The 26,994-nt window shown below is 40.9% G+C and overlaps 2 protein-coding genes across 16 annotated transcripts in view; one reads left to right on the top strand and one right to left on the bottom strand.

Moving 5' to 3' along the window:
• LOC136433139 (MAP/microtubule affinity-regulating kinase 3-like) overlaps window positions 1-21,815 on the top strand; it is a 37,807-nt gene extending 15,992 nt beyond the window's left edge. The window contains exons 4-21 of one of the 15 annotated variants that reach the window (XM_066424994.1): window positions 2,988-3,036; window positions 3,758-3,823; window positions 4,389-4,459; window positions 5,094-5,150; window positions 6,367-6,603; window positions 7,635-7,754; window positions 7,930-8,004; window positions 8,668-8,767; window positions 10,204-10,215; window positions 11,743-11,855; window positions 12,523-12,694; window positions 13,108-13,149; window positions 15,568-15,758; window positions 16,969-17,052; window positions 17,513-17,625; window positions 18,379-18,501; window positions 19,269-19,517; window positions 20,021-21,815. In XM_066424994.1, coding sequence (XP_066281091.1) covers window positions 2,988-3,036; window positions 3,758-3,823; window positions 4,389-4,459; window positions 5,094-5,150; window positions 6,367-6,603; window positions 7,635-7,754; window positions 7,930-8,004; window positions 8,668-8,767; window positions 10,204-10,215; window positions 11,743-11,855; window positions 12,523-12,694; window positions 13,108-13,149; window positions 15,568-15,758; window positions 16,969-17,052; window positions 17,513-17,625; window positions 18,379-18,501; window positions 19,269-19,517; window positions 20,021-20,369 — 2,223 coding nt within the window. In that variant the 3' untranslated portion in view covers window positions 20,370-21,815. Of the gene's footprint in view, window positions 1-2,987; window positions 3,037-3,757; window positions 3,824-4,388; window positions 4,460-5,093; window positions 5,151-6,366; window positions 6,604-7,634; window positions 7,755-7,929; window positions 8,005-8,667; window positions 8,783-10,203; window positions 10,216-11,742; window positions 11,856-12,522; window positions 12,695-13,107; window positions 13,150-15,567; window positions 15,759-16,968; window positions 17,053-17,512; window positions 17,626-18,378; window positions 18,502-19,268; window positions 19,518-20,020 lie in introns of all 15 variants that reach the window. The other 14 variants (XM_066425000.1, XM_066424996.1, XM_066425002.1 and 11 more) reach the window with 14 other exon arrangements.
• A 1,970-nt stretch (window positions 21,816-23,785) lies between these two features.
• LOC136433145 (DNA repair protein XRCC3-like) lies at window positions 23,786-26,978 on the bottom strand. The gene is made up of 7 exons (XM_066425017.1): window positions 26,824-26,978; window positions 26,291-26,431; window positions 25,917-26,129; window positions 25,512-25,663; window positions 25,158-25,370; window positions 24,796-24,842; window positions 23,786-24,389 (listed from the first exon to the last, which is right to left on the bottom strand). Exons 1-7 carry the CDS (start codon window positions 26,879-26,881, stop codon window positions 24,182-24,184), a joined length of 1,032 nt encoding a protein of 343 aa, XP_066281114.1. The 5' UTR covers window positions 26,882-26,978; the 3' UTR covers window positions 23,786-24,181.
• Window positions 26,979-26,994: the final 16 nt, after the last annotated feature.

Here is a 26,994-nt window from a genome sequence, read left to right as displayed (position 1 = left end):
GTTTTATCTTTGTTAGAAAATCCATGGTTTGACGCGATTAAGTACAATTTTCTTCACATGGCTTGCGTTTGTACATCGTAGCAAAATTGACCATTTCTGTGCATTTCGAGTCGACAAATATTACGTCAGCTTTTTGGAAAATACAACTCGCACATGTAGCTGATGCGGTAAGTTCGGGAAATGTTTGAATGCCGGCCCAATATCCGTTTTCCCGGGTGCTCAAAGTCAAAACGTGTTTCGCGCAATTTTCAAAATGGCGCTGATAGTCAGCAGCAAAAAGGTCAACGGAAGACACCACTGTTTCGGAGGTATAATGCGCTAAATTTATTTTGCTGCAAAGTATCACTGACGATAATTACTTTACCAAAAGCTTCAAAAGAAATATGAATAACATTAATATGATGTCAAATTTGGGCTATTGCAATTTTCTGAAAAGAAAAAAAAACATCAAAAGAGCGACCTTCTTCTGAGTGCCCTATTAGCATAATGGTAGAAGCTGATAATGACATGCGGGAAGCGAAACAACAACAGACTAAGGGAAACTATCGCCACGATTTTATGTTTCAAAACGGTCGAAAACGAACAGTAAGTGGCAACTGAGCAACATGTATTTTGTTCTTAACTAACTAGGTGGCATTTTGCTGCGAAGGACTTTGTTTCATATGATTAAAACTCGTTGGTGACGCGTGTGCCTGCAGCGAAGCAGTCGCGAAGGATCAAGAGTAGAGTATGGCGATGCTGGTCTGTACAGACATGAAGCCCGAGCAAGCCATGGATTTTGGAGTTGGCAGATACAATAATTCTTTTTTCAAGCCCATAATAGAAGTAAAAGAACAACAATCGACTTTCTAAAATGTGACTTACCTATGCACTGTTTACATGTGTACTGTACGGTGAATAAATGTATCTCAGTGGGTACTGAAAATATGTGTCACTCGTGGTCAATTAATCGACATTTTCTCCATAGCGGCCACCTGTCCTTAGCGGCCAGTTTTGGCCAGTCCCTTGAGTGACCGCTATAGACAGGTTTGACTGTACTTGCATAACTTGAATATCCATCTAATGATCCACCATAAAACATTAGAGAAATTCATTCTGAACTTTTTTAGGTGTCTTGTTGACAAAACAACAATTTCTGGTAGAAATTAAAAAAGTACATTTCATTGCTTAGAGCTAGACATAGTTATTGTCTTGAACACTGTAAATTAGAGAAAATGTGAAATGTTTCTGGTACGCTATGTGAGCCTATGTCCAAAAGTAGTTCAAGATATGGACATGATCATTAGTCTTGTAGTATAGGATGAGAGAACCTGAAGAGGATTCTTTTGAAGTTACAGTAGTGGCATATCCAGGATAATCTATAAATTTCTGGGTTAAAGTTGAGTGGGACAGGATACATCACAAGGTGGATGAATTGGTCAATGAAATTACACTGGCTAGCTAATTACGATATATTTGGTACCATTGTTATTTTCTGTGGTTTGCTTTAGAACAAGGCAAAAAAAGATGAGAAATGAGACAATCTTCATCGTTCAATGAAATATCTGACAAGGGAACCTGAAAATTGTAACTATTCATCTGGATCTGTGATATCTATTTTTAGTTTGCTATTCAGAAATGTTAATAAATCACAGAGGGGTTGTACTGGGGGGGGGGGTGATTGACAGGAAACTATTAAGCCAGTAGGGCATACCTGACAGACAGCTACTGCATGTTTAATCGCGGCTTTCCTATAATTACCTACAATTAGTCAAAATTGATTTTGTCCGCAGTCTTTGGACAACCAGAGTTTGTTGCGAAGTCACCAGTTTATAAAAAATAAATATTCAGTATCTTACAGAAATCTGTCCAGTGCAGTAAAGTGTAATTGCAATGTGATGAAATAGCATGTATTTGACGTAATGTTTTAAATCATTTTGAAATGTTGGATGACATCATGACAGTAAGTAGCATGTTATGATCTTCCCTATCAATATCTGCTTGGAAATTAAGTGTGTATGAAGCACGCTTGGCTCCTGAAATCATTGGCAGCAACTTTTGCTTCTAGAAAGAAAAAGTTGGTTCTAAAGTAAAATGTTCTTACGGAAGACATTGTTATCAAGGCTTTATGACATTAAAGATGTAAAGATGCTTTAGTTGAAGTAGCCTAGCTCCCTGGTGTGAGGATCAGGGACTGTACAGACCTCCATATAAGCCCATCTTGCTGCCCACCACACAGTAGGGTTGGGTGTGGCTGTGATAGCTGTGTTTATGGCCCCGAGGACACTCACTGTCAACAGGAAAGGAAACACTGACAAGAGGATGCATATGGGGTTTCCAAGGTTTTGTTTTGGAGACAAGTATTGGAAGGACTTTCATACCTGAGTCGCATGGATCAGAAAGGCCATCTCCCTACATATTTATCTCAGGAATGGCAGACATCTTCCTTGACCGTCTCGCTGCTACCTAATAGCATAGTTAAATGCTAATTTGATGCAAAAATGCTATCTTCATTCATTCATTATAAGTGTTAGTTTTAGGATTAGGATATGATTATACAATTAAAAGCCCAAAATTCCCAAGTCACAGTGAGTGAGATGTGTATCAATCAAGCTGTACTGATGGTAGATATCTAAAACAATAGTTATTTGGAGTCCTGGTTGCAGTAGGCTACCTCCAGAACTGGTGTACTTGGTGTGTGTTGTGGACCACAGTAATCTACCTCTAAATGTGGTGATGGTTGAAATTAATGACATTGGAAAGGCGCCCTGAAGGGCTCGTTAATTACTGGCAATGGGAAACTGATGAACACCGAGTGTGAGATAGACGTTCGATGGGATGGAGGGGAATAACCAGCTATGATTCGTATGAAATTACATTATTCAGTATTGTAGCATAAGGGACGGGAGCTGAAAGATTGAAGATAACAAAACGAGGATAGGTTTTGTTTTGTTGGGGTAATTTTTGTATACTAACCGCTTATGTTTCTCTTTTTATTTTTTTTCCAGCTCTTTAGGGAAGTCAGAATAATGAAGATGCTCAATCATCCCAATATTGGTGAGTTTCTCCTGTTTTTTATCATCATAGAATATAAAAACATTGGTTGTGGTAATGTATTTTGTTCCAACTTGTCTTCATCTACCAAGTTTGTTTGTAAGTATTGTCTCCTAGATAGAGTTATTAAGTTGAAAATTTAAATCCTCATAGTCTTTATTTATGAAAGCATCAACCAAAATTTAATTACTTATTTCTAGGCAAAGGCTTATTCATAGGAATAAAGTCATGAAAATTTATACTCATTATAGAAAACTTGTTGAATTATACTAATCATGGACTGAGAAACAAAAAGCAACAAGCATTCAAAGACAAATTCATATGCTGTATCCAAAATTGGATCAAAATCTTATTGCTTTATTTGTAGGCCAAGGCTTCTGTAAAAAAAGGAAAAAGATATGTTCAGAATGTATTTTTTAGTTACCCAGAAATACTGGTGAAAGTATAACCTGTGTTCAGTCAGAAGTAAATGCTATGGCGACCAAGGTATCAACTAGTGCTTGCACAGATAGCAATTACTAAGGTCCACGGAGGGTTGGAGATGGAGCCTGGTTATCTCCAAATTATACTCCTCTAGACATGTAAAAATCCAGCTGGGTTGTTAATGCAAACCTTTAGAAGTCTCACATTTGAGTTTCTTTGCTGTTATATTGTATCAAGGGGTACTTTTCATCATGTCCATTTATGTCTGTTACTGATATATTTTGTCATGTGTGCCCTGCAGTCAAACTATTTGAAGTGATAGAAACAGAGAAGACGTTATACCTTGTTATGGAATATGCAAGTGGGGGTAAGTTATTTCGTCACTTTGTTTTCCAGCAACCCTAATCACTGTGTGTAGTTACAAAAGTACAGATGAATGACAGACTGGCGAGAGGCCAGGAAGAAGATTTATTTGTGTCCCTCTGTTGCTCTGTGTGTGGTGATCAGTATCTTCTCTACTGCAGACAATGTTTACAAAAATGATACACCCCTATCTGTGTGTTTGTAACATGATATTCCTTATCTGGGTGTTTGCGATATAATATCACATCTGTTCAGTAGTGTTGCCTGAGTGGTGGCAGAATTACTCAATGAATGTGAATTACGTAACAGTTGATTTATCATTAATCACTGGCTACTGATATTAGACTCAACAAATGTTACTTTGTTGTTAACAACACTTGGCTTTTTCATTTTTGATTAATTATAATCAATAGGCTTGGATTTTCTCTGCCATTAACAACTTTTTAAAAGTTAAGCTGTTTAACAAATTCAGACATCTTTGTTACCAGGTTGATGCGTCAAGACAAATTTCAGTACAAATTTTATTTCTCTGACAGACATATACTGACAGTATATCTTTTTCCTTCCAGGTGAGGTGTTTGACTACCTTGTAGCCCACGGTAGAATGAAAGAAAAGGAAGCCAGGGCCAAATTCAGACAGGTAGAAAAAGTTCCTCATATCTTCACAGATAATATAACATGTCCGTAACTGCCCTGCTGTAGAGTTTTGTAAGCAACTAAAATATGAAAATATGAAAGGTTCAGATGTCTGTGCCTGAATATCATTTCACTAGAAATATAGTCAATTGTTCAATGATCATTTAGAGTTGCATTATCATCTGGATAATTACCAGTTTCGGCAGCATGTGTACTTAATATCTTACCGACTTGTTTCAATAGCACCTGAAATATGAAATTGCAACTTTTTCAGATGGTTGCAGTTACCAATCCTAGTACAATCCAAATGCCACTGGAAAGGTTGCCATTATAACCCATTAGTGCGCATTATAGCCTATTTATAGATTCCTAGCCAACCAGGGCATATCTCTGAGGCAATGATGACTGTCTCTTACAATAACTGGTCTCAGCCTCCTAATTTATCTCAATTTTAGTATTCTCTCCGAAACCGTTTATCAATACTCTTCACAAAGTTTATTTCTTTTTATGATGCATTTTCTTTTGCAAAATAAAAGAAATCAATTAAATATCCATGTCATGAGTGAGTGGAGCATATGAGACACAAAGCTGCCAATTTGATGTTAGGTGAAACTGATGTCACATTTCTTGCCTTACAGATAGTTTCTGCTGTACAGTATTGTCATCAAAAACGTGTGGTGCATAGAGATCTCAAGGTGAGTGTTCAGCATGTGCTCCACAGAGCAAAATATCTGAACTCTGATGACATTTGCAGGGAAGCATTACCAGTAATTGATTATTCCTTAGCCAAATTCCTTTGCCCCATGTTTTCGCTGCCTGAACCTTAGCAGGAAAGGAGAAAGGACGATTGAATTATAGGTCAGCTCTAGATGGCTTGAAAACTGCCCTGCATGATCGCCTCTTTGCCCATTATGTATTCAGGGGGTGATGACAGCTGTATGTCACCAAATCCAGACCTTTCAGGTCATATTGTTCACATGAGAATATCCTGCTGATATTCAGCTTGTTCATTGCATAAAAGACAAATGTACAATAGCGCCCAACAATCCAGCCCAACATCTAAAAGCTTTCTTCCTTGCAAGATAAGTATAATTCTAAATGTTGTTTTGTTTCATTTCAGTCCGTAAAAATTATATGCAATTAGAGAATCAATAATTGATTTAGAAAGACATATAAAGACAGCACAGAACGTTGTAGGAATGAATATAATAGAAATTCACAACAAAAACATAGAAATGCAAGACAAAAATAAAGATTTGAATGATGTACAGCCACTTTCTTAGATTAGCATATTGCCCTCAGTTCATATATCAGCTCTGTTCTGATGCATTTGTACCATTTTCAAAACATGGCAGACTTAAAAGGGCGTTGAAATGGCCGTGTGGTTTGCCTGCGTAGTTGTTTAAGCTATTTCTGGATATTGGTAGTTGGAGATGTGCCCAGTCGTAGTGACACTTTGCCCTGCTAACTGCAGATGTATCAATAGTAGAGCATCTCCTGCTGTGTTGTGATGCTTTCCAACAAGTTGTAAAATGAGAAACAGTGTGATGTTGTCAGAAAGGATTAGGAGCAATTGATTTTGTGTATTGTTGTGTAAAAGTGCCATACCTGTGTAGCTGTGATAACATGGATATTAGCATAGTCAACTCATAAATGTGGAAAGAAGTCAGAATTTCAATTGACAGCTGAGGAATAAGTTGATGTTGATAATATTGAAAAGGTGTATCAGCCTGTGGAGGTCTGTACTGTACCCTGCCTCAGTTTAGCAATGTTTGATAGGTTTTGATAGATGGCCTCACAAAGTTGTCCTGCTCAATAGCTTTCTTCAATGTGATAGAATTCCCTGGTGGGTACAAGCTAAAGCAAATAAAAACATTTTCAAAACTTATGAATTCTTGTATTATTTCCCAGGCTGAGAATCTGCTGCTAGATTCAGACATGAATATCAAGATTGCCGACTTTGGGTTCAGCAATGAGTTCACCCCAGGGAACAAGCTGGACACGTTCTGTGGGAGCCCGCCCTACGCCGCTCCCGAGCTCTTCCAGGGGAAGAAGTACGACGGTCCTGAGGTGGACGTCTGGAGTCTGGGCGTCATTCTCTACACGCTGGTCAGCGGGTCCTTGCCGTTTGACGGCCAGAACCTGAAGGTAAGGTCAAGAGGCAAAGATGAAGTCTGTGTTGTCGATAAAAGGGAAAGACTGGAACCCGAATGTAAGCTCATCTATGTTAAAACAACAAGTCATGTCTGAAATTTTCAATTTGACAAACAGACCCACTCACTTCGTGACAGGTGACCATAGTGATGTGAAAGCAGGAGACAATATGGTCCTCCCTCCTTGTTGAGTGAGAGATGATGCACTTTATGTAGATGACTCTCTTACTTCTCTCAGAAAGCAATTCTGTTCAGTATCATTATCCTCACATCATAAGAAATCACAAAGCGTGAGTATAGAGCAGGATTTGCAAGACTGAAATGGCTGTCAAACAAGGATTTTACTAGGTGCCGCTGAAGCTTGGAAAGAATGTCAATGACTGTGGTTTTTCTGAAAGGGTCACTCATGTTATTACAGTTGATGGGCATTAAAAACAAAAATGTCCTTAGAGGCAAGAAGAGCTTCCAAACCCAGAGCCTGAAATGTAATAATCTACACATAACTATTTTAGCCTCTTTAAGTGATTGACAGGTGGTAACTGTAGGGTAGACCCCCCTTCCATTGCCAAGGTCACCTGGTAGTGGTACAGTCCTGCCAGCTGTTTGGATGGTTATCCTTCTAGATACACCATAGAAACAATGTTTTCTGGGGTCCAGTTTCCTGTTATGGGAGGACATGTCAGTGTCTGGCTATCAATCATTCAACAGGCACCTGTTACTGACTGGTGGTGCAGGAAAATCAACAGTTATCACCATAGAAATCACACAGAAATAAATGTTTATTTGTTAGTAGGAGTAAAGGAAACAGTTTTATAAGGTATGACCACTTAAATAGATTTAGTAGGTGGTGGTTCAAGTAGATAATTCGGATGTTGTTGGTACGAGCCCTTCATAATTTGTTGACTAGATTTGCAACTCATTCCCCACATCACCATTTTATTGAAATGAAACCTACTTTTCTTACAGGAATAAACTATTCAAGTGACAGTTTTGTGATGACTACTGATTGTTTAACGTTTTCTACAGGAATTGCGGGAACGGGTGCTAAGAGGAAAGTACCGCATTCCATTCTACATGTCTACCGACTGCGAGAACCTGTTAAAAAGGTTTCTGGTCCTAAATCCGATGAAGAGAGGGTCATTAGAAGTAAGTCACTCTTTCTTTTGTTTTGAATACTCCCTTGTCCTGTCACAGTAGATCTTAAATTGTTGACAAAGGCACTTTTTTAAGTTTCCTCTTTTTTTACCACTTTATGTTAGCAAAAGGTAGAGGCAACAATGTGTTTTAGTGTAATGTGTGTTTTTGGTTGCCGTCTCTGTAGCTTGGTTTTTCTTTGCCGCAGGAGGATAGTGAGGAAAGACCAGGAGGGCACAAGGCCCACTGGTTTAAGAAAAAGGTACTGGAAATAACTATAGGATTTTGAAGTAAATTTGTAGTTTGTTGCTTCATGCTTGTAGGACTATACTGTGTAATAAGATGAATTTTGACCAATTGTATTTTTTGCATGACCAGACGATACTGTAAGTTTGATGTGCTCACAATTTTTCTTCTAAGTAAGAAGGCTGTCAGGCTTTCAGTTCTATTTGGAATGATATGAAGATGTGTTGACTGATGCATGTGAGAGTTATGAACAACAGGTTCAGTTAGTTAAACATGGGCATGACATGTTTTATGCACTAGACCATCAGTGTACTTTGAAAATGCTGCAAAGAAAAGCATGCATTCTGAAAAAAAGGGAGGTGGGAATTATGTACAGAACCTGACACTGAGGTAGAGGAGGAAAATTAATAGACCGAATTTGCAACCAAGAGAAAAATAAGCCAGCAGATTTAGTACTGGTTGATAGGTCACAGTATGTTTGTATGAGTGTGTACATTGTTACTTGTTTGTTGAATCAATTTGTGTTACAAGCAGATAAATGTGGAAGCATTACTCAGCAAGGAATATGTTTCATTTAGTGTGTTTATTATAATAAATTTGCTGGCTTCTACCACTGTGGGGTTAGAGTGGTCCCTCACTGCTGTTCTGATAACGGTGGTCTCTTACCGCTGTTCTACAGGCAATAATGCGGGACAGATGGATGAATGTAGGTTATGATGATGATGACTTGAAGCCATACCGAGAACCTGACCCTGACTGGAGTGACCCCAAGAGAATAGGTAAGGACCTACAAGGTGGATCATTTTGGAGAATTTCATTTTGCCTTCTTCATAGACTAAAGCATATCTTAAGTGATTTCGGTTACTTCTAGTCTGGATTGACACTGGGGCTGTGGAAAATATTGTCAAAAGCGCATACAGTATCTCAAAAAGCTGTGACAGACATTAAGATATAAGGAACATTGAAGATTCAATTAAGAAAGCTTGCTGTCTAGTTGACATGTGAAATCTTACTGTACATTCAGCAGTATCTTCATGTCAAGCCACACCAATTTAATTTGTTGCTTCTCAGATTTTTTCAGGAAAAAATTGGAGCGACAGGGTGAAAAAAAAAAAAATTTTTTTGCAAATAGTCTGGGGTAAAGATAAGGGTTTACCTAACATAAAGAATAAGAGGATTATTCAAATTTCAGCTTTGTATGGCTCATTTTATGCAATGCACCCTTTTCTATGATCTAGTACAGTACTATCATTTCAGTAACAAAATTACCTTTTGCCATGTAATATATGGATTGATATTGAGAAATAGTTTTGATAAATGAAAAATTATAACTTATGATCAATATGACCACACTTTTTAGTTATGTGCAGGCCTCTATAATCTACTATGGTAGCTATTGAGTTTTACAACTGAACAAATAGTAAAATTGGGAATAGCAGGACAGGCTATTCCGAGAAGCAACAAAATAAATTGGCGTGGCCTAAGGAATGAAAAAAAAACCAATGTTGCAAACCCCCACTGTCTTTCCAACTTGTAAGTGAACATCATTAAGTAGCATAATGATATATTGAAACAGCTAGTAATACTCCAGTATGCTTGTGATATTACAGCAAAAGTAATGAAACCAGATATGCATGAAAGGTGTCATTAAGTCGCACAAAGTTGATTTTATGGATGACATTATCTTGAGCCTTAGATTCTTGTGTGGCAACGTTTTAGTGGGATGTGAGCATTGATGTTTGTTATGACTGTCTTTCATAAGGATTTACATTTTTAAAGGAAAATAGGAAAAAATCAGAGAGTGCACATATGTCATCCATAAAATCAAGTTTGTGTGCCCTGATGCACAATATTTCGTAAGATGAGCTATAGATATAGATATATATTGTATAAGAAAATGGACCCCTGAGAATTTAAGAGCTGAAGTAGAGTGACCTAGGGCAGTATAACCCAGGTACTTATGACAGTGTTTGTTGATAGATGAGGAAGCGAAGGGGGTGAAGTCCATGAACTGCCAACAGATTAGAGCCCTATTTTTTTCATTGCCTGTACATGTGTGATTGTTATCCATTCTTGTTTTTTTATGTAATGCCAGATCCAATCGGAGTGAATCCCTCCGTTGTGTCTGTACTAATTCCTGACTCTGAGTGCTCATATAATCTTTAACATGTCCACCCCCTTTCGTCCTGCCTTTGCCTGCTCCCATTCGATCCAGAAGAATCAGTCAGTGAGTATTTCAGAGCCAGACAATGGACTCTCTCTTTTTGTTTGTACATAACCTGTGTAACCTGTGTCCAATCCTGCCGCTCTGAAAAGCAAATGACGTTTTCCCTAGTGCTTACAAGTTGGACATTTTAAAAGAACAGGAAAAAGGGACTGTCTGTTTTTGTTTGTACATAACCTGCGTCCAATCCTGCTATAAAACAAAGATGATCTTTCCTTGATGATAGTTAAGTCAGAAAGTTGGAAAGAACAGAAAATGGCAACTTGCCATGCTTTGATTCAATCTGGAGTGATAATTGATATGCATGAAACATGAGCTGGACAATTTGAACCTGCATCGGTAACAGCTTTAATTGACGTTCATTGATTTTGTGTGGAAAAATTCCTTCTCCTGTAGCTGAAAACATATTTACTTCAATGATGACAGTATGTTTATAGCTGCTCAGAGTCAAGTTGAGTTTTGTATCCTTGCATCCTGTTCCAGGGCTGGGGTGAGGGACAGAATCGTAAATTATTGATGCTGGTTCTCTGCTCATTGTTAGATCCCCTCTGATAAGCATGCCCTGTAGTTTCCCCACGCAGACATCCTGAGATCATGTTCATGAGACTGTGGATAATAACCTGGGCCCAGCCAACCGATCAGCTCTAGACCTGCTGCTCAAAACTAGCAGAAGTCCCAGGAGTTACATAACCCCATTCCGGTAACTGGAAAGGGGCGTATAACTGTCTATTGATTTCAGTTTCTGTCAATTCAATCCGCCAAGTGAGCAACACCTGTCTTTCAGATATCTCTTGTCAATCCAATGCTTTACCTTGTGTTGATCAGCCTAACCCTCCTTTGGGCACTGCTGTTTTCAGTACTGCTGTCTGTTATAGCATTCTTGTAAATGTGGGTAAACACACAGAATGATGGGTCCATACAGTCAAGGAAGAGTCAAATAGTGTTTTGAACAGAGAGGAAAGGATACCTCTAAAAAGCTTAATCTCCTATAGTTCTGTTGCAATTGGCAGAACCTTCTCATCTTCAGCATAGACTGTATTATACTAAAGGCTTTTGTCGGTTACACGTAGTATTGTAGCCAGGAACCGTTGGCAGTTCCTTTAACTGTTAACCTCCATCTCCCCCTAACTTCTGTATGTTACTAAAGCATGTCCTTCTTGTCTGCCAAGGGAACGGACCAGGACATCAAAGTTAGTCTGTTTCTGTAGTCAGCATGTTTTAACAACATTCAGGGGGAAAAACCTACAGACCTAGCAAGTGGAGAAGTAATGATATAATCATACTTTTAGAGAGCACCCCTTAACAGTTAACAAAAGTGAATGCCGGTCAGTGTGTGCAAACAATTCCAGTGGTGCATGTTGAATGTTGGATGAAACTTTTGAATATTTTTTTCTGTAGTATATATATATATATATATGTGTAGTGAGATTTTGGTAGTGTTTGTAGCTTTTCACATGGACTTTTCTTGCACCAGATCCCAGTTTTTACTCCCAACAGCTACCAACTCTTTTATGTTTTCTCTTTCCATAGAACTCCTTTTATCAATGAACTACTCACGGAAAGATATAGAAGACTCTTTGAAGAGCCAGAAGTATGACGAAATCATGGCTACTTACTTACTCTTAGGGTACAAAACTAGTGAGGTAAGTACTTTTATGTTCCTTGCCACTCTCACTAAAACGTTTAACAAACGTTGCACCTGTAACATTATAGTGGCAGTTCCTGTTTGCCAGACAAGTACAATGTAGTAAGTATTCGCCTGGACAGAAAAAGATGTAAGGTAGCTTATGCTTTAGTATCCTGGCCTGTGGCTGGTTGTTATGTCGTGACGAAGGTTGTGAATGCAAGGTGTCGATGTGTGAGTGCAAACTGACATTGTGCTCCATGTATTGTAGTTTTAACCTAAACAGAACGCATTTCTGTAGAACACTGACAAATGTGTAATGAGAGGGAGAAATGCAGCCCTATGTAGTCATTGATGCATCATAAACTCTTGAAAAGTGTGTAGAGAAAAAAGCTTAATGTAGATTTTGAGGTCTTCTTTTCCAGTTGTATTCAAAGGACGTGGATATTTATGCTGTATTTCTCCCATCATATCATATATAATGACACTGTATGCACCTTGCAACATTGTGCAAACTTCCCCAGTAGAGACCCTGCCTTCATCTCAATGATACTAATGCATTAAATATCTGAGCCTGCTCTCCCCCCTGCCTCTGGTGGTGGGCTGCGCCGCGGTGCTCTGTTCCCTGTAGCCTCTGTTCGCATGGTGCATGTTAGCGAGTTTGTGGTGTTGGGTGTATGTTACAGTTGGAAGGCACGGACTCTCGTTCAGGCAGCAGCCTCTCCCTTCAGGCCCCCTCACGACCATCCAGACCGTCCTCCGACCTCAACACCGCCTCCAAGGACTCACCCTCCCATGCAACCAAGGTGGTACGGTCCGTCTCCACCAACCAGAAGCAGCGAAGGATCAGCCATGGCAGTAAGTACCAAGACGAGAAGCGTGAGCTCACCTGTCTTCCCATTTTCATTTCTTTTGACATTTTGTCAGATATCCTTAGCTCGAGTGTTGCACTTCCTTTTTTTTCTGCGTTTGTTTGCGGATGTCATTGTTGACTCTCCGTTTCCCGTTCAGCACTTCCTGGTGCTGAGTCGTGTGCCTCCCACTTTCCCGAAGAACGGTGAATTATGCAGAGACGTGACGCGACTGACAATTCCCTCGTATTACCGATCAGTCCCCAGAAGGGGCACCAAATTACATTCCACATATCAAGTAATAATAATCTCCACTGCAGCTCCTTTGGGAGCCATGTCAGGTTGAAAGGTGATGTAGGAAGTGGTTTTTCTTTGTTGTTTGTCAGATGTATTGCTAATCCTCCTCATCCTATCTTCCAGAGTCAAGTGGGCGGGAACAGACGAAAATCCCAACCTCAAAATGTACGTCATACGCTAGATTTAGGTTTGCCTAAGATTGACACTGTTCAGTTCCAGTTTATCTTATGAACATGTTAAGAAAACTATATATTCCTGCAATGTTTTGTTTACAATAATTTGTTTGGCGGTAGTGTGGCCTAATATGGGAGTGTGTGACCTTTTGCTGAGGTAACCTTTTGTGTGGGAACTGTTGGTATGGTGCCAGGATGTAACATGGCAGGGACAGATCACATTTCATGGACCTGTTGCTGTCCTGTCAATCATTCGCAGTGTCAAAACAACCATTTCAGTCAACTAATCAGACCAGTCCAATAACAACTCAGAAAGTGAGAGTGGGGTCGTTATTAACACCTGTGTAGGTTATAATATTGTCTCTGCATAATTCCATTATGTACGTCAGTGTCGTCACACCCCCCTCCCACATCCACCCCTTACCATTGTTGTGTTGTGTCCCCCTGTTACATCCTTCCACACTGCCTGTTGTAACCCTTCAAAGTAGCAATGTAGTTCAGCTCAGCATGTTGTGTCTGATAACCACATTTGGTATGTGTAATATGTACAATGTTGTATTCAGTAAAAGACACTTATCGGTAAATATACATCACCTGATTCATCAGCATATTCTGCGGATTTAATTGCTCCTCACTGGATTTTATTACTGTAAGTCTACTTAGATCCGCGGGGCCTAAAATCCGCGGTTTCGGGCAAATGGAAAATCCGCGGTGGTTCTAAATTCGCGCTGGGCGATGAGTAGAAAAAACAACAACTGAATACTGCCATCAGAAAATGCTTGTTCAATTTTTAAAAATAAAAAATGTTACGAAGGTCGTTACAAAACTGCTTCAAAATCGTCACAAAATGCGGTCTACGCCGAAACTGTGACGGGGAATTCCCGCCGATCACGTGAAATCTTGCAGTCAACCAATCAGAGCACAGTTTTTCTGACGCGAACCAATCAGCGCTTAGAACAAGCCGTAAACATGAGTAAACAAAGATGGCGGCCCAGCCCGGCCCTGCCGCTACCCCAGCGCGCCGTATTTTGAAGTAAAAGCACGGCGTAAAATACGAGTCATCTACGCTACGTAAGCAGAATTTTCACGGGAAAAAAATTAAAGGAATAGATTCTTCACCGAATACGACCACGAATGGCGGCAAATGGCGGCAAATCACAGCGTAGGGACTCAAATGCTCGGGTGAAAATTTTGTTTTTCTTTACGTATTTTTGCTCGCTTTCTTGAAAAACAGGTTTTTAATGAGATCAACATATGTCAGAGGCACCGATATCGATTGTTTGCAAGCATAACAATAGCAAGAAACAAAAGAGTGTGATTGTACAACGGCAGACGGCGTCCCCAAGCCCGTAACAACAATGCAAAGCCCAAATTGTGGCGTGTATCTCGATAATTATTTTCTGATTTCTCGGTAAATTACTACTGCATGTGTGTAGCGGTCGGGAGTAGCGACGCCGCTCGGCCAAACTTCTGCGAATCATATGCAATATCACTTGTTTACACGTATGTACTGTGTAAAAGTTTGTCATGTTTTACACAATCGCGTGCATTGTTTATGTGTCGCTTTTCCCTGAAGTCGAGCTCACTCGTAAATGTGGGGAGGGGGGCAAAAGTACGATAAACATATCCGCGGGGAAATTGATTCGCGGCGCAGAGGTCGCCGCGGATTCCGCGGATCTAATTATACTGCGGATCTAAGTAGACTTACAGTACCTTGCAGGGCTCGAAATAGTGGGTGCATGTGCACCTAGTGCACCCAAAATTGGAGCTGTGCACCTAATTTTTGACTGTGGGTGCACTGGTGCACCTATAAATTTTTGTAGCCTATAGGGTTAAGGTACTATTGTACACCAGTATACAAAATATTCTTGAAATGTAAGTATAAAAAACAGCATGATAACTTTTTGCTGTACTTCATTTAATGTATTATTTGTTTGAAATTCTGAAGATAGCTATAGAATTACAGATTGTTCTTAAGTTCTTAAGAAAAGCAGCAGCGTTAAACTTTGTGATTATCTTCTGAAGAACATTCAACTTTATTTTATCTGGTGCACCCAAAATTCTTTCTGTGCACCCAATCTTTTGAGTTGGGTGCACCAGTGCACCTATTCCCAAATATGAATTTCGAGCCCTGCCTTGAATCCCAAGAAGTAACTAGTACTGTTTGCAACCTAGCTGTATACCACTTAACAAATTTAGGATTTCAAGATTTGTTTCAGGTAGAAGAATGTTTTAAAGTTTGCTTAAGATAGTACGTGTGAATTGTCTTCACTGGTTTTCCTTTATTGTGTCAACTGGAATGAACTTCAAAGCATTCTTACAGGTAGAATGAAAGCCAGTAGGTTCTTATCTATGCATTGGACTACGAGTTCCTCGCAGGAATTGATTTTATCGTTCCTTTCCTGCATAGCTGCAAACTCGACGTCGTCGTACAGCAAGCGGCACAATGTGGAGAACGACGTGAAGGAGAACGCGTCTCCGATGAACAAGAAGTCAAGCAGTGGGGCGGTAGGCGGGAAGGAGTCTCCCAGCGTCACCAACAGGTCCATCTCCACACCCGGGAGTAACCCCACCAACAGGAAAAAGTCTGCAACGCCTAAGGTAAACCACTTCGTCTCCATGGTAACAGTCCGTAACCTCACGGTACCCTCTGAATGTTTTATTCATGAAGTATCTGATAATGATTCTGGAGATTTAAGGTAATGCAATTTCTTGGTGCTTGGCTTTTTGCAAGAAAATTGGTGAAATGGAAATTAAAAAGGAAAGAGACACTTCGATAGCTACAGAGTCAACACACCAGACTGGTTAGTATTTGAAACAATAAATTCTGAACTTTTGATGCATTGATAAATCAAAGAACTGTAGCAATTAGGGAAACAAGTACTCTCTGCACCTAAATATATACATTTTTTTTTAAGCAGCAGATTAGTGTGGCCTTAGTTTAACTTTGTTATTAGGGCTAGCCCTTTCATTAGATGGGTAGCCCTGGCTCTACATGTGTGTGATGCTGCAAGCAAACCCATTATACTTATACAAAGGTTACTGACCTGGTCGCCATAGTAATGGTCAGTGTGGCAGGACCTGCAATGATGGGATGATAGCTTGAAAAAGGCTTATATTAGCGTTCCAGTATGACAGATATTAATGTGTAATTTACCATCTGGTCTGGCCACACTTCCTGGTAAACATCTGGGTGTAAGCTGGTCAGACGTCGCTATGATGGAAGAGTTATCAAAGATAATTTGACTGATAACTCCACGCAGTCGTACAGCAGGCAGCACCTTTCAACATCTGCCTTTTATAACAATACTTCAGGGACCGAAATCATGCAATTTGCAGACTTGGGGTCTGGATGATGTGTTCTGAATCACTATTCTCTTAGATTCCGGGATCCCAGTGCTCATGTGGCAAACTCAAATTGTTTTTTATCTTGAAAACCCACCTTGAAATTTACAGAACTCACAGTGTGTCTCGTAACCCTCTCTGTGCCAAGGATTGTCAAAAATAGGCTTAACAGTAAGAGGGTTAACTGGGAAAATGTTTTTTGTTTGTCTGTCATCCCTGTCTTTTTGATATGCCTTTCTGTTCTTGTATCTCCTGTTTTCTGTAGCCAGGTATCTACCTGTTTTCCACTTATGTCATATGCCAAAGAGTCTACATTGTTTTTCAGGGTAGCAACCATTTGGAAGGAATCAAAACTGGAAAACGGTGGATGTCAGGCTATGTTTTCAGTTTTAACAGCCTCTTGATAACATTTTTCACCTTTATACCCCCTGTGTTCCCCTGCTATCCCCCTGTACCCCCCTGGAAGGCTGTGAGGAAGGTGTTGGGGTGGAAGTTACCTGCAGAGTTGACAGACAAGCTGTCCAGTAGGGACTCTGAGAGAGTCAGAAACGTCAGTTTTGTATCTATGGCAACATGATTTTGGGTGTCAGTTTTCCTGTTTTTGTTATTCCTGATTATTTGTCCGTTTTTTTCTGTTATTTCTCAGTGTTTTAACACTGGTCACTCTAAAGCTGGAAAGCTGTTTTCCAAGTTTCAAGGAATACTAGTTTGAAGGCCTGGATTCTGTGTTGTTCTTGTTGAGTCAAGGTTTATTACCACTAAAACATATTGAACAAAAATGTACCCAGCCCTCATTGTGACTGTATCAAGCCTGCTGTGAGATATGATGACCATTTATCCATTTCTAGGGATATTTCGCGTTAAAATTTCAAATTCTTATAAATGTTTTTCCATTCATTTAAGTGACCAGGATTTATGTATAGACCATAAGGTAGAAACATCTTCGGTCCGGGTAGGAACTTCTCCCTATTTTATTTATCTTGTTGATTGATTGCAAATTCCGTTCACAGCCCAACAGTGTGTTGCCACCCAGCATGACTAGGAGGAATACATACGTGTATGGAGAGAGAGGCGGGATCAATGCTGGCGACAGAGCGGGCTCTGGAACTCCAAACAAAGAAAGGTACGTCCACACTACACATACACACCACGCACACCACACAGCTGTCCTGTCTCAGTATAGAAGCGGTTGTCTGGTCAACCCTTTTCTTTAGTACTAACTTCCGCTGTCCTTAACTCTCCTAACACTAGTTGGACACCCTTGTTTGAATCACAGTTTTTGCATTGTTTTCCCATCATAAAGATCCCTTGGATGCTCAAAAACATCAGGAGTATGTTCAATTGTCACAGAAGTTGAAGTGTTTCATGAACCAAGTTTTCCTCTGTAATTAATAAAGATTAGACCACAGAAACTTGATTTTGAGAATGTCATCTTGAACAGACTTCAAGCAGAAAACGAAATTGATTTAATCCCTGTTTTGCAAAAGCATATTTTACAACAAATTGTCTCATTCTAAAAAAAGTTTTTCAAAGGGCACACTTCTTCATCTTTAGCAGCTTCAAATTGGGGTGCAAGCATTTAAGGAGCGTTTTTGGGGGGAACAGGCCCAAAACATGAGGGATGCATAGATGGCATCCACGAAATCAAGATTGCGTGGCCTAGGATGAAAATAGCTGCACTTTTCGATTCGGCATCCAAGGGATGGTAGCATTTTAACTGTAGAGTTTTGTCACTTTGTAGTTTTTGTTTGCCGCTGGGTCTTCTCATTTAAGTGGTTCTGACATGCTGACCATGTCTCTTGCTCTCCATCTTTCCTCCTGCTTGCCTTGGTTCACCTCGCTGCTGCATTTTGTGTGTGGACTGACTGACGTACAGTATAAGTAGTGTGCCTCAGCCGGCTAAACCACGGGGGCATCAGAAGTCCGCCTCGACGTCAGGCCACCCTGCGGCTATGGGGCTACCGCCCATCGACGACGCACTGGCCGGACTGAGGCCTAGGTGAGGCCGGACTTAACCAGTTTTGCTTGAAACAAGCGGCTGTGTTATGCTTCGTTAAAAAGTGCCAAACAAACAAACGCAAGCATATCATCCCGCGCTGACATGCACAAGAGCTTGTGTGAAACGCAGTGTGTGATGCTACCACGTTCCAGTCTCGTACAAGGACTTAAGTTGGTTGCTAACTGCCACATAATGCACACTTTTATGTTGAAACACCCCTCACAGTAGCACTCCAAATAACGATCTAACATCTGCCACTCTGTATGACCATCTTTTGCATTTTTCCTGCCCTTTTCAGGTTGTCTTCCAGTGCCAGATTTGAAAGAAAATTTCATGACCTCACCTTATTTTTTTCAGCTCCCCTCCCCTCAAAAGTCCTTCCAGTTTGCAAAAAAAAATGTGTTTTTCCTCTGTTTCAAGAAAATTGAAAGATTCGAACAAATTGTAAAGTTTTCTATCGTGGCCAAGGAATTTTTTTGGTTTTTTTTGCAGATGTTTTCAGCCCTCGTGTCCTGTGTTGCTGATTGATACTTTAAGAACAGCACACTTTTTGCCTCACGATTGCCAAACAATCTAGAGAAGCTTAAACATTGAAATTTATATCTTTCAAAATTGTCCAATTTGCAGCAAAATGACCTTTCTTTTCCAGTCCCCTGAGCACTTCCCTGGCAGTCAGTTTTCTGTGTGTGTGTTCCAGTCCATGTTGTGAAAGAGACCTCAGCATCACTAATCTCCTTACTGACCTACTACTTCTGCCCATCCACCAGCACGGCTCCGGGGAAAAGGCCTCATCAGCTACCTTCTCCCACCATCCCGTCGTCACAAACACGCTTTCCCCGTGGCACGGTCAACCGCAGCACGTTCCACGGCGGGACCAGCATACGAGAGCGCCGCCACGCCACGTACAATGGACCCCCGGCCTCCCCGGGCGGTCCCATGGACACAAATAGCGTAACAGGGTCTCGTAGAAGTTCCACGTCTTTCTTCAGTAAGCTGTCGTCCAAGTTTAGCAGAAAGTAAGTATAATGATCCTTGTTGGGTTCTCCGGACGACGGACTCCCGTGTTCACTCACCTCACCTGCATTCCATACTGCGCCATAGTGTTGCAAAGTAATACTATAATGTTCAATGTGAGAAAAATTTCAAATCCATCCAAATTGCTAATGTTCAGTGGATTGCATAGTTTTCGGTTGAAGTCTCCCCTATTCTCCACACTGTCTTCAACTTAAGTTTGTTTCAGAGGATTTAACAACAACGAACCTATAATGTTGATAGATATCACATTTTGCACACGTTCTGAGACCTTCAGTTACTCTAGCATTTCTGATTCACCTGTTGGCATAAATTTTCACTGGAAAGAAAACAAATCAGGCACGAGTATTTGTACTGCAATTAGTTAACTCATTGTGCATGTATATGTGTAACACTCCACATAGCCCTTAGACAGACACACCCTAACACCCACACATACCATCTTGTTGGTCCGCATGATAAGAATGTAGCTCACTGACGAAATCAGTCCTTCTTTCCGTGAAAGGTCGGTTGCTGAAGAGACAGATAAGGACAAGCCACGGTCGCTGCGCTTCACGTGGAGCATGAAGACCACGAGTTCTATGGACCCCAACGAGATGATGAAGGAAATTCGCAAGGTCTTGGACGCCAACCAAGTGGATTACGAACAGCGGGAGAAGTACCTCCTGTTCTGCGTCTACGGGGACGCGAGGGACGACAACCTCGTGCAGTGGGAGATGGAGGTCTGCAAGCTCCCGCGGCTCTCACTCAATGGCGTGCGCTTCAAGCGCATCTCTGGAACCTCCATTGGCTTCAAGAACATTGCTTCTAAAATAGCAAACGAACTGAAGTTGTAATGACGTTGCTAGTGTTGACCTTTACTATGTAGACGCTTCCAACTTCAATGTTGCCCTGTGTGCCACAGGGGAAGGGATGCTGCCGCACACACCATCATGTCTCCTTGTTGTGACCTGTACCAAACAAAGCTGCCAGAAGGGAGGCGTTAAGGTCAGCTAGGGAAGAAACTGTTTAGTGCATGTAACAGGTGGAGGAAAAGGGTTAAAAAAAACAAAGGTGGAGAGAGAAGAGATAGGATAATTGCTGTGACGCGACCCAGTGTACGATACTAGAGGAACAGGCATTGGAGGTCGTAGTCATGAAAATTGGTGTTTTAAGTGTAATTTTCAGAGCATGTAGGAAAATATTTAACAGAAAAAACATAGTTTTGACCTCCGTAAATCAGGGCAGTAACAAATCATGCCAAGTAGACGGCAGTCCCACTGTTGATTGTTAGAGTGTTAGGCTAAGATAAACTGTTGGTCATGAGAAACTACAGATTACAGACCATAGGAATCTTAGTTCCGACATACCAGATTGTAAATTGGTAAAAGAAAAATCTGTACATTTTCTATAAGCCACATAAGAACTGATGTGTCAGAGGATCTGCATATCTGACGATGTCTGCAATAGACGTTAGTATAACGAGCACCGGTGTCGAAGGGGTTGTTTCCCGTTCGGCATGCGTGCAAGCTGTACCATATCCGTGCAACGAGCCCTCTTCTCTACTTGCCAAAAGTAGGATGATTCTCGCTCCCATCCACACATGCTGTAAGGTATGCTTGTAAGGTCGCCATTGCCTGCATGTATATATGAGATATCTGGGAGCCCTGCAGAAGGGCAGTGCAACTAGGAAGGAACCATCGTCAGTACTTCTCCTGTTCTAACTGTCAGCACGCTCTGTAGTTACTAACAGCCTCGTAGGGAGTATATGCCAGGCTTTGATTATGATGTAGATGTGGTTCCTGTTGTTTTTTTGCTAGCCACGATGCTGGAGCCATGCATTTTTATTGCCTTCAGATTCTTTACATGGCCTTAGAACCTTGTGTTTGTACTGTTTTTAATTCTATTTAGCTGTAGTTGGATTTTTGGAATTCAGTATACAAAACATGTTGCCTATTTCAAACTGCAAGAATTGGACTCGATTTATGTACAAAATCTATTTATGGGCAATAATAATGTATATTTGTAAAACAAGTGTCATAGACCAGTCTTGAATTGTGTAAATGTACATATTCCGATGTTAGCAGCCTGTGTTGCATCGCTCAGAATGTCGGAACCCTAGAATTCTGAAAGGCGGCGTTAAGCCATGCACACTGCAATCCAGGTAGTTATAACTGGCACGTGCACCCCCTCCCCTTACCTACTGTACATGTACAGACCATTTCATTTTTGGTTTTCTGGTAATCCAATTTTCTGACTCAAATAAAGGGTTCCCTTTGACCAAGTGAACCTGAGGAATGGTGTTGGTGTGTTTGACTGCTTTCGTTGAAGTGTCATTGTGATGTAAAACCCTAGAAATTTCACCATTAGGTTAGCCACACCTTTTCTCGAGAGCTTTTCAATTCACATCACTTCTAGGGTGAAGCTTCTCCATGCTGATGCATTAGCAACTCTGACTACAACTTTCAGGTGTCCACCCACATTCCCAGGAACTGTTGGAAGAATTTGAATCTGGTTGAAGCAAAAGATTACTAGTATCCTAAAGTTGAACTAGTCTTAGATTAAAATATGCAGGATTTAGGCATGACAAGTCATTCTTTGTAATAGGAGCAGCTGTCACCATTTGTCTGATGCTAGCAAGTTCCTTATCAGCCTCTGCATCAATCAATGCAAACCTCGTAGACATATCCTGGAGAAGGAATGTCAGATTATAAAGGCCAATTTAGCTGCATCCAGGGACAACAGAAAGAATCATAGGGGAGGTAATGTTTAAAAGGGAAAAGTCAAGTGGGAGAATTAAGAGTAAAAGACAGTACTGTTACACATGAAAAAGATTTGATAAGACATGCACCAACATTTCCAATTCTGTAATATGATAATTCAGCATCAGGAGCCTGCAGTATTTAGATAGTGCCAACGTTTCGTTCCTCTGCTTTACCAGAATATAGCTACTGGTGCCCGCAATATTTGACAACAGTACTTTTGCACGAAAATGTAAATGTCAACTGATGGTTGCTGCTGTGTCGGTGGCATGAACATGCTGATCAATACTAAGGTAAGGTAAGGATCAGATTCAGACACAGTTGCAATGACATTGGCAATGAACATAGGCGTAATCTCCAAGTATACGTTTAAGTGGAAGATCTTACTGCCATATTGATCTTACATTGAGCATCTATGGTTTGAGCTGGAACGTTGCAAAAACTTACTTTATGGACCCATGGTACAATAGGACCTCCACACCACACACACCAGAGTGACCAGACAGAAGAGCTGGCAGCATTGATTAAGTTTACAAAACTACATTTGTCTGCTAACAACTGGAGCAGAAGGAACTTCAGGCTGGATGAAATCTAGAAATTTACATTTTTGGAAGATTGGCATGTTGACTTTACGAATGTGGGTGGTCTGGCATTGGACATTTCTGAGTGATGGGGCAAAACACATTTGACCTCCACACAACAAGGGCATAAAACAACAAAAATTGTTTAGATTATTGTATTCCTTTTTAACATAAATAAACAAATTTGCTCAGTGGATGCAGCAATTTTCTGTGATGTTAAAAGTCAACTTTACAAGTCTGCTTTACAAAGTTAACTCTGCTACCAACAATGACATCAGAACACCCATCCCATGATGTGAATGACCTGACTGCACCTGTCCACAATGGAGGTCAGGTGGCAAGGACTTGTGCTGTTGCCATGGCACCAGGACATGGTTAGTATCACCACAGAGTTCTTTGAATGCTGTCACTCATACCAGTCCTGGACTGCCATTGCTGACTCTGATATGGTGTTATATTTTCTCACCCTGGCTGGATTTATCAACTGCTGGCTCATCAGTGGAGAATTAAGTAAGGGCACAGCAGTTTGATGGTTGAGACATGTCATTCATTAATAATGACCATTTATAGGAAGATCTTAAATCAGATCTACTGGTTCTTCACGAATATGATTGAAAGACACAAAAGTAGTTGTGAGTGCAATGACCTTTGCTAACATTTTAAATGCATAGCTGCCACTTTCTACTAAGGTCTGGGGGTCAAAAACAATTGTCTGCATTAGTTGGTATCACCACCGGTGCTAATCAATGAAGAAAGGAAATAAGCCATCAATCTGTACTTTTGTTAGCACGGTATTCATCCCTTCTTAAGGTCCAGTCCACTGCAATGGATGACTCCCCTCTGCAAGGACTGGCAGCCAGTGAACAGTGAGTGGCTAAAGCTGCATCTTAGGTTGTACTTGCAGATATCAGATAGTTATCAGTGCTTATATTATCTAATGGAGCCCAGAACAGCTTTCATTTGGTTCTCAACCATATTTATTTCTGTATGCTCTTAGCTACAATGCTTCTTCTTGCTCAGGTACACAGTCCGAGTAGCAAAGAAAAAGGTCATATACTACACATCGTGTACATTATATTTTGACATTTCAAAACTGCCACCTGTCTTGTGTGGGTTGAACTGCAGAAATTTGCACTGGTACTGTACAGTCATATAGATACATACGCAATATATACAAGTTCATTCCGTCAAATCACTGAGAGGCATGTGTTTTAACACTTTGACCCCCAATACATCCACTACATAGTGTGACATAGAAGAACACAACTTCCAAGCTCCATGACTTCTGATGCTTTCCTGTCATAATTATACACAATCCTTGTCCTGTCATCTTAACCCTTTGACCCCCTGTGCATCTACTATGTAGTACTGTGTAGTGTTTGGGAGATGAGGGGAGAACAGGACCTCCAGGCTCCGTACCACAGCAGGGCTGCCGTCAGCACACTGCACAGTGTGCTCCGTCCTGGTCACCATCAGCCGTGTGGTCACCAGACTGGACCACACCAGACCCAGAGCTGGGATCACTTTCTGAGAGCTGACAACAACGGATAGAATACCTGAGTTTCTTTCAATACACAATCAAATTGGTAGAATTTGTCTTCCTGCAGTTGATTTGATTAGGAATACAAAATGGCGTAAAACATGGATTAAAAACTTCATCAGTAAGCCGGTGTGTTACCATACCGGCTATATAGATACAGATACAGATAGATACATTACATTTTACCAAATCATACATTGTAGTACACATCCATCAGTAATATTCGACTTGTCACAAAAAGGTCAAATGGCTATAAAAAAGCCTACATGTTATTCTGTGAAAAAGCCAATTGTGAACGAATCTCTGACCAAACTGGATTCCAATGGATTGACTTCAGACATTCTTATGATTACTATTACCAAAAGTGGAAATATATAGAATCTAGAAATGTAAACTCAACCTTGAGATGTTGCCATTTCCTCTTCTTTTGCCAACAACAGCTGACACCTTCAGAGAGGCAGAGGGGACATTTTAATAGATATGTTTCATGTATAGCATCACTATATACATTGTGTTTTGTTGGCTGCAGCCACTGTTTACGATAATTCATTTGCTGAAGTACGAACTTTTGAAAGTTGTCATTATTATCTTCAGATACCTTTGCCAAAGCGAGTTTTTCAGTCATAAACTCAAATGGTGTTTTTCAACAAAGTCTGAAACCAAATCCCAAATTCTTTTGTATCTCCTGAAAGTAAAGAGTTAGACATTAAACCGAACAGCTTCAGAATCTGTACTCCCTACCCTGGCCTACAGCCTACTTACCTGGTTGATACACACCACCAGCACGCTGTACTTCTGGCTGACTTTCCTCAGCTGTGCACCCAGGGACTGTAGGTCCTTCGCCCTCCTGGCTGTCTCCCGGCTCTCGTACTCGCCACGAAACAGTGCTGCGATGGAGTCTATTACAACAAGCTTTACAACTCCTCTCTCCAGTAGGATTGGGAGTCTGGATTGGATACATTTGGACAGCTGGTCCTGTTGAACAGAGAAAGTTTGGATATTGAATGCAGTGTGCAAAGGTGCATGTTAAAATCAGGAGCCATTTTGATAGACCCATTCAAAAATGTATCTGCTTCAATCAAAAATTGTTCTATGGCCCGAGCAGAGCAGTGATACCTTGTCAGCTGTGTGTTCAACAAATATTTGGTCTGAGAATCTGGTTTTCTTGGTGACTTCTACAGGGGCGAGGCCTCTTGTAGGGAACTGTTGAGCCATCTGGGCCAGCCTCTTGCTGGGGAAAGCGTCCTCTGTACAGATGTACACTGCACCTTGAGTATCAAACAGACATAAAAGCAAAATATCAAGTCCAACGAACAGGCCAAATCACAATGATTGTGTGCATATGATTAGAAAATGAAGCTAAGGAATGTTCATATATGATACTGAACTGTTACTGCAATAATATATGTAGTAAATCAGTCCAAGTAAAACATACTTTATGGCATTACTTTATGAAGGAACCCAGGCTACTTTTTATACCCTCTGAACTGTGCCTAAAAAAACACAGAAATCTTTACCAACCTGCATTCAGTCCTCCCCATTCCTCTGGCAGCTGCACAGTCAGACACAGCTGTAGCCCAAACTGGGTCTTCCCTGCACTGCTCTCTCCTGAGATCTCCGTCAGACCCTGGCACGGGACACCGCCTCGCAGGAACTCATCCAGAACTGGACAGCCCAGGCTGAGGAACTTGACCTTCAGCTCAGCTGGGCAGTCGCCTAGCAACAGCTGTAATGCTAGGGTTGGACAGAGGACAGTTATCAAGTATAGGTACTGCTGTGTACTTGTAAATGATGTCATATTTGTATCATATCTAGACTCTATGTCTCTGCTATGTAATAAATAATGTTGTTTGACTAGATGCCCCACGTCCCTACTTGTGTGTCCTGTGCCTTACCTGTAGCAGCATGACTCCGTTGTCGGACTGCTTCAGACACCTCCCTCACCAGGTGTCCCACGTCCTTGGCCGACAGGTGAGTCAGGCGCTCAAGGTCAGCTGGGGAGAACCTCAACACCTCCTCGTACCTGTGCAGCTTGGCTGGGGAGAGCAGATATGATAAATGTAACGTTAACTGTCACAATAACAAGAATGACTATGTCCATATCGTCTCTCTATATGCATGTTGTAGACAGTAGACAGTATTGATCCACAGTATAAATTTGAGCCATGGCAAATCAAGCAGTGATACTTAGTAGTTGTTTTGTAACACATTGACAATTGATTATTCTACAACTTTAGAAATTAAAGCTGGCACTCATATATTGTCTCGTTATCTAACATATCTTACATATCTTATAATAAAACTCTTGTCCCAAACACTTTTTTTGTGAAAGGAAAAGTAAGAAAAGCCTGGAACGCATTGCAATGACAACATTTCCAACTTTCCAAGATTAAACAACATAGTCAGCGTTACTCCAACGTTAACTCACCTTTCCTGACAGCAGTTAATATTCTGGGGTGCAGTACCAAGCCCTGCACATCTCCCATCCCTCACGGGTAAACAGCTTCAGTTGTTATTCCCGCCAGGAGAGCGTTTAATCCGACCTCCTTAGTGCCCTAGCTCTCCCCCATTTAACGCCATTTTGAATTTCCCTCTGCCT

The sequence above is a fragment of the Branchiostoma lanceolatum genome, chromosome 4, assembly GCF_035083965.1.
Source record: "Branchiostoma lanceolatum isolate klBraLanc5 chromosome 4, klBraLanc5.hap2, whole genome shotgun sequence".
In the NCBI taxonomy this organism is placed as follows: domain Eukaryota; kingdom Metazoa; phylum Chordata; class Leptocardii; order Amphioxiformes; family Branchiostomatidae; genus Branchiostoma; species Branchiostoma lanceolatum.
The sequence above is the reverse complement of the archived record's forward strand: the minus strand, read 5'-3'. Positions and strand labels throughout refer to the sequence as shown.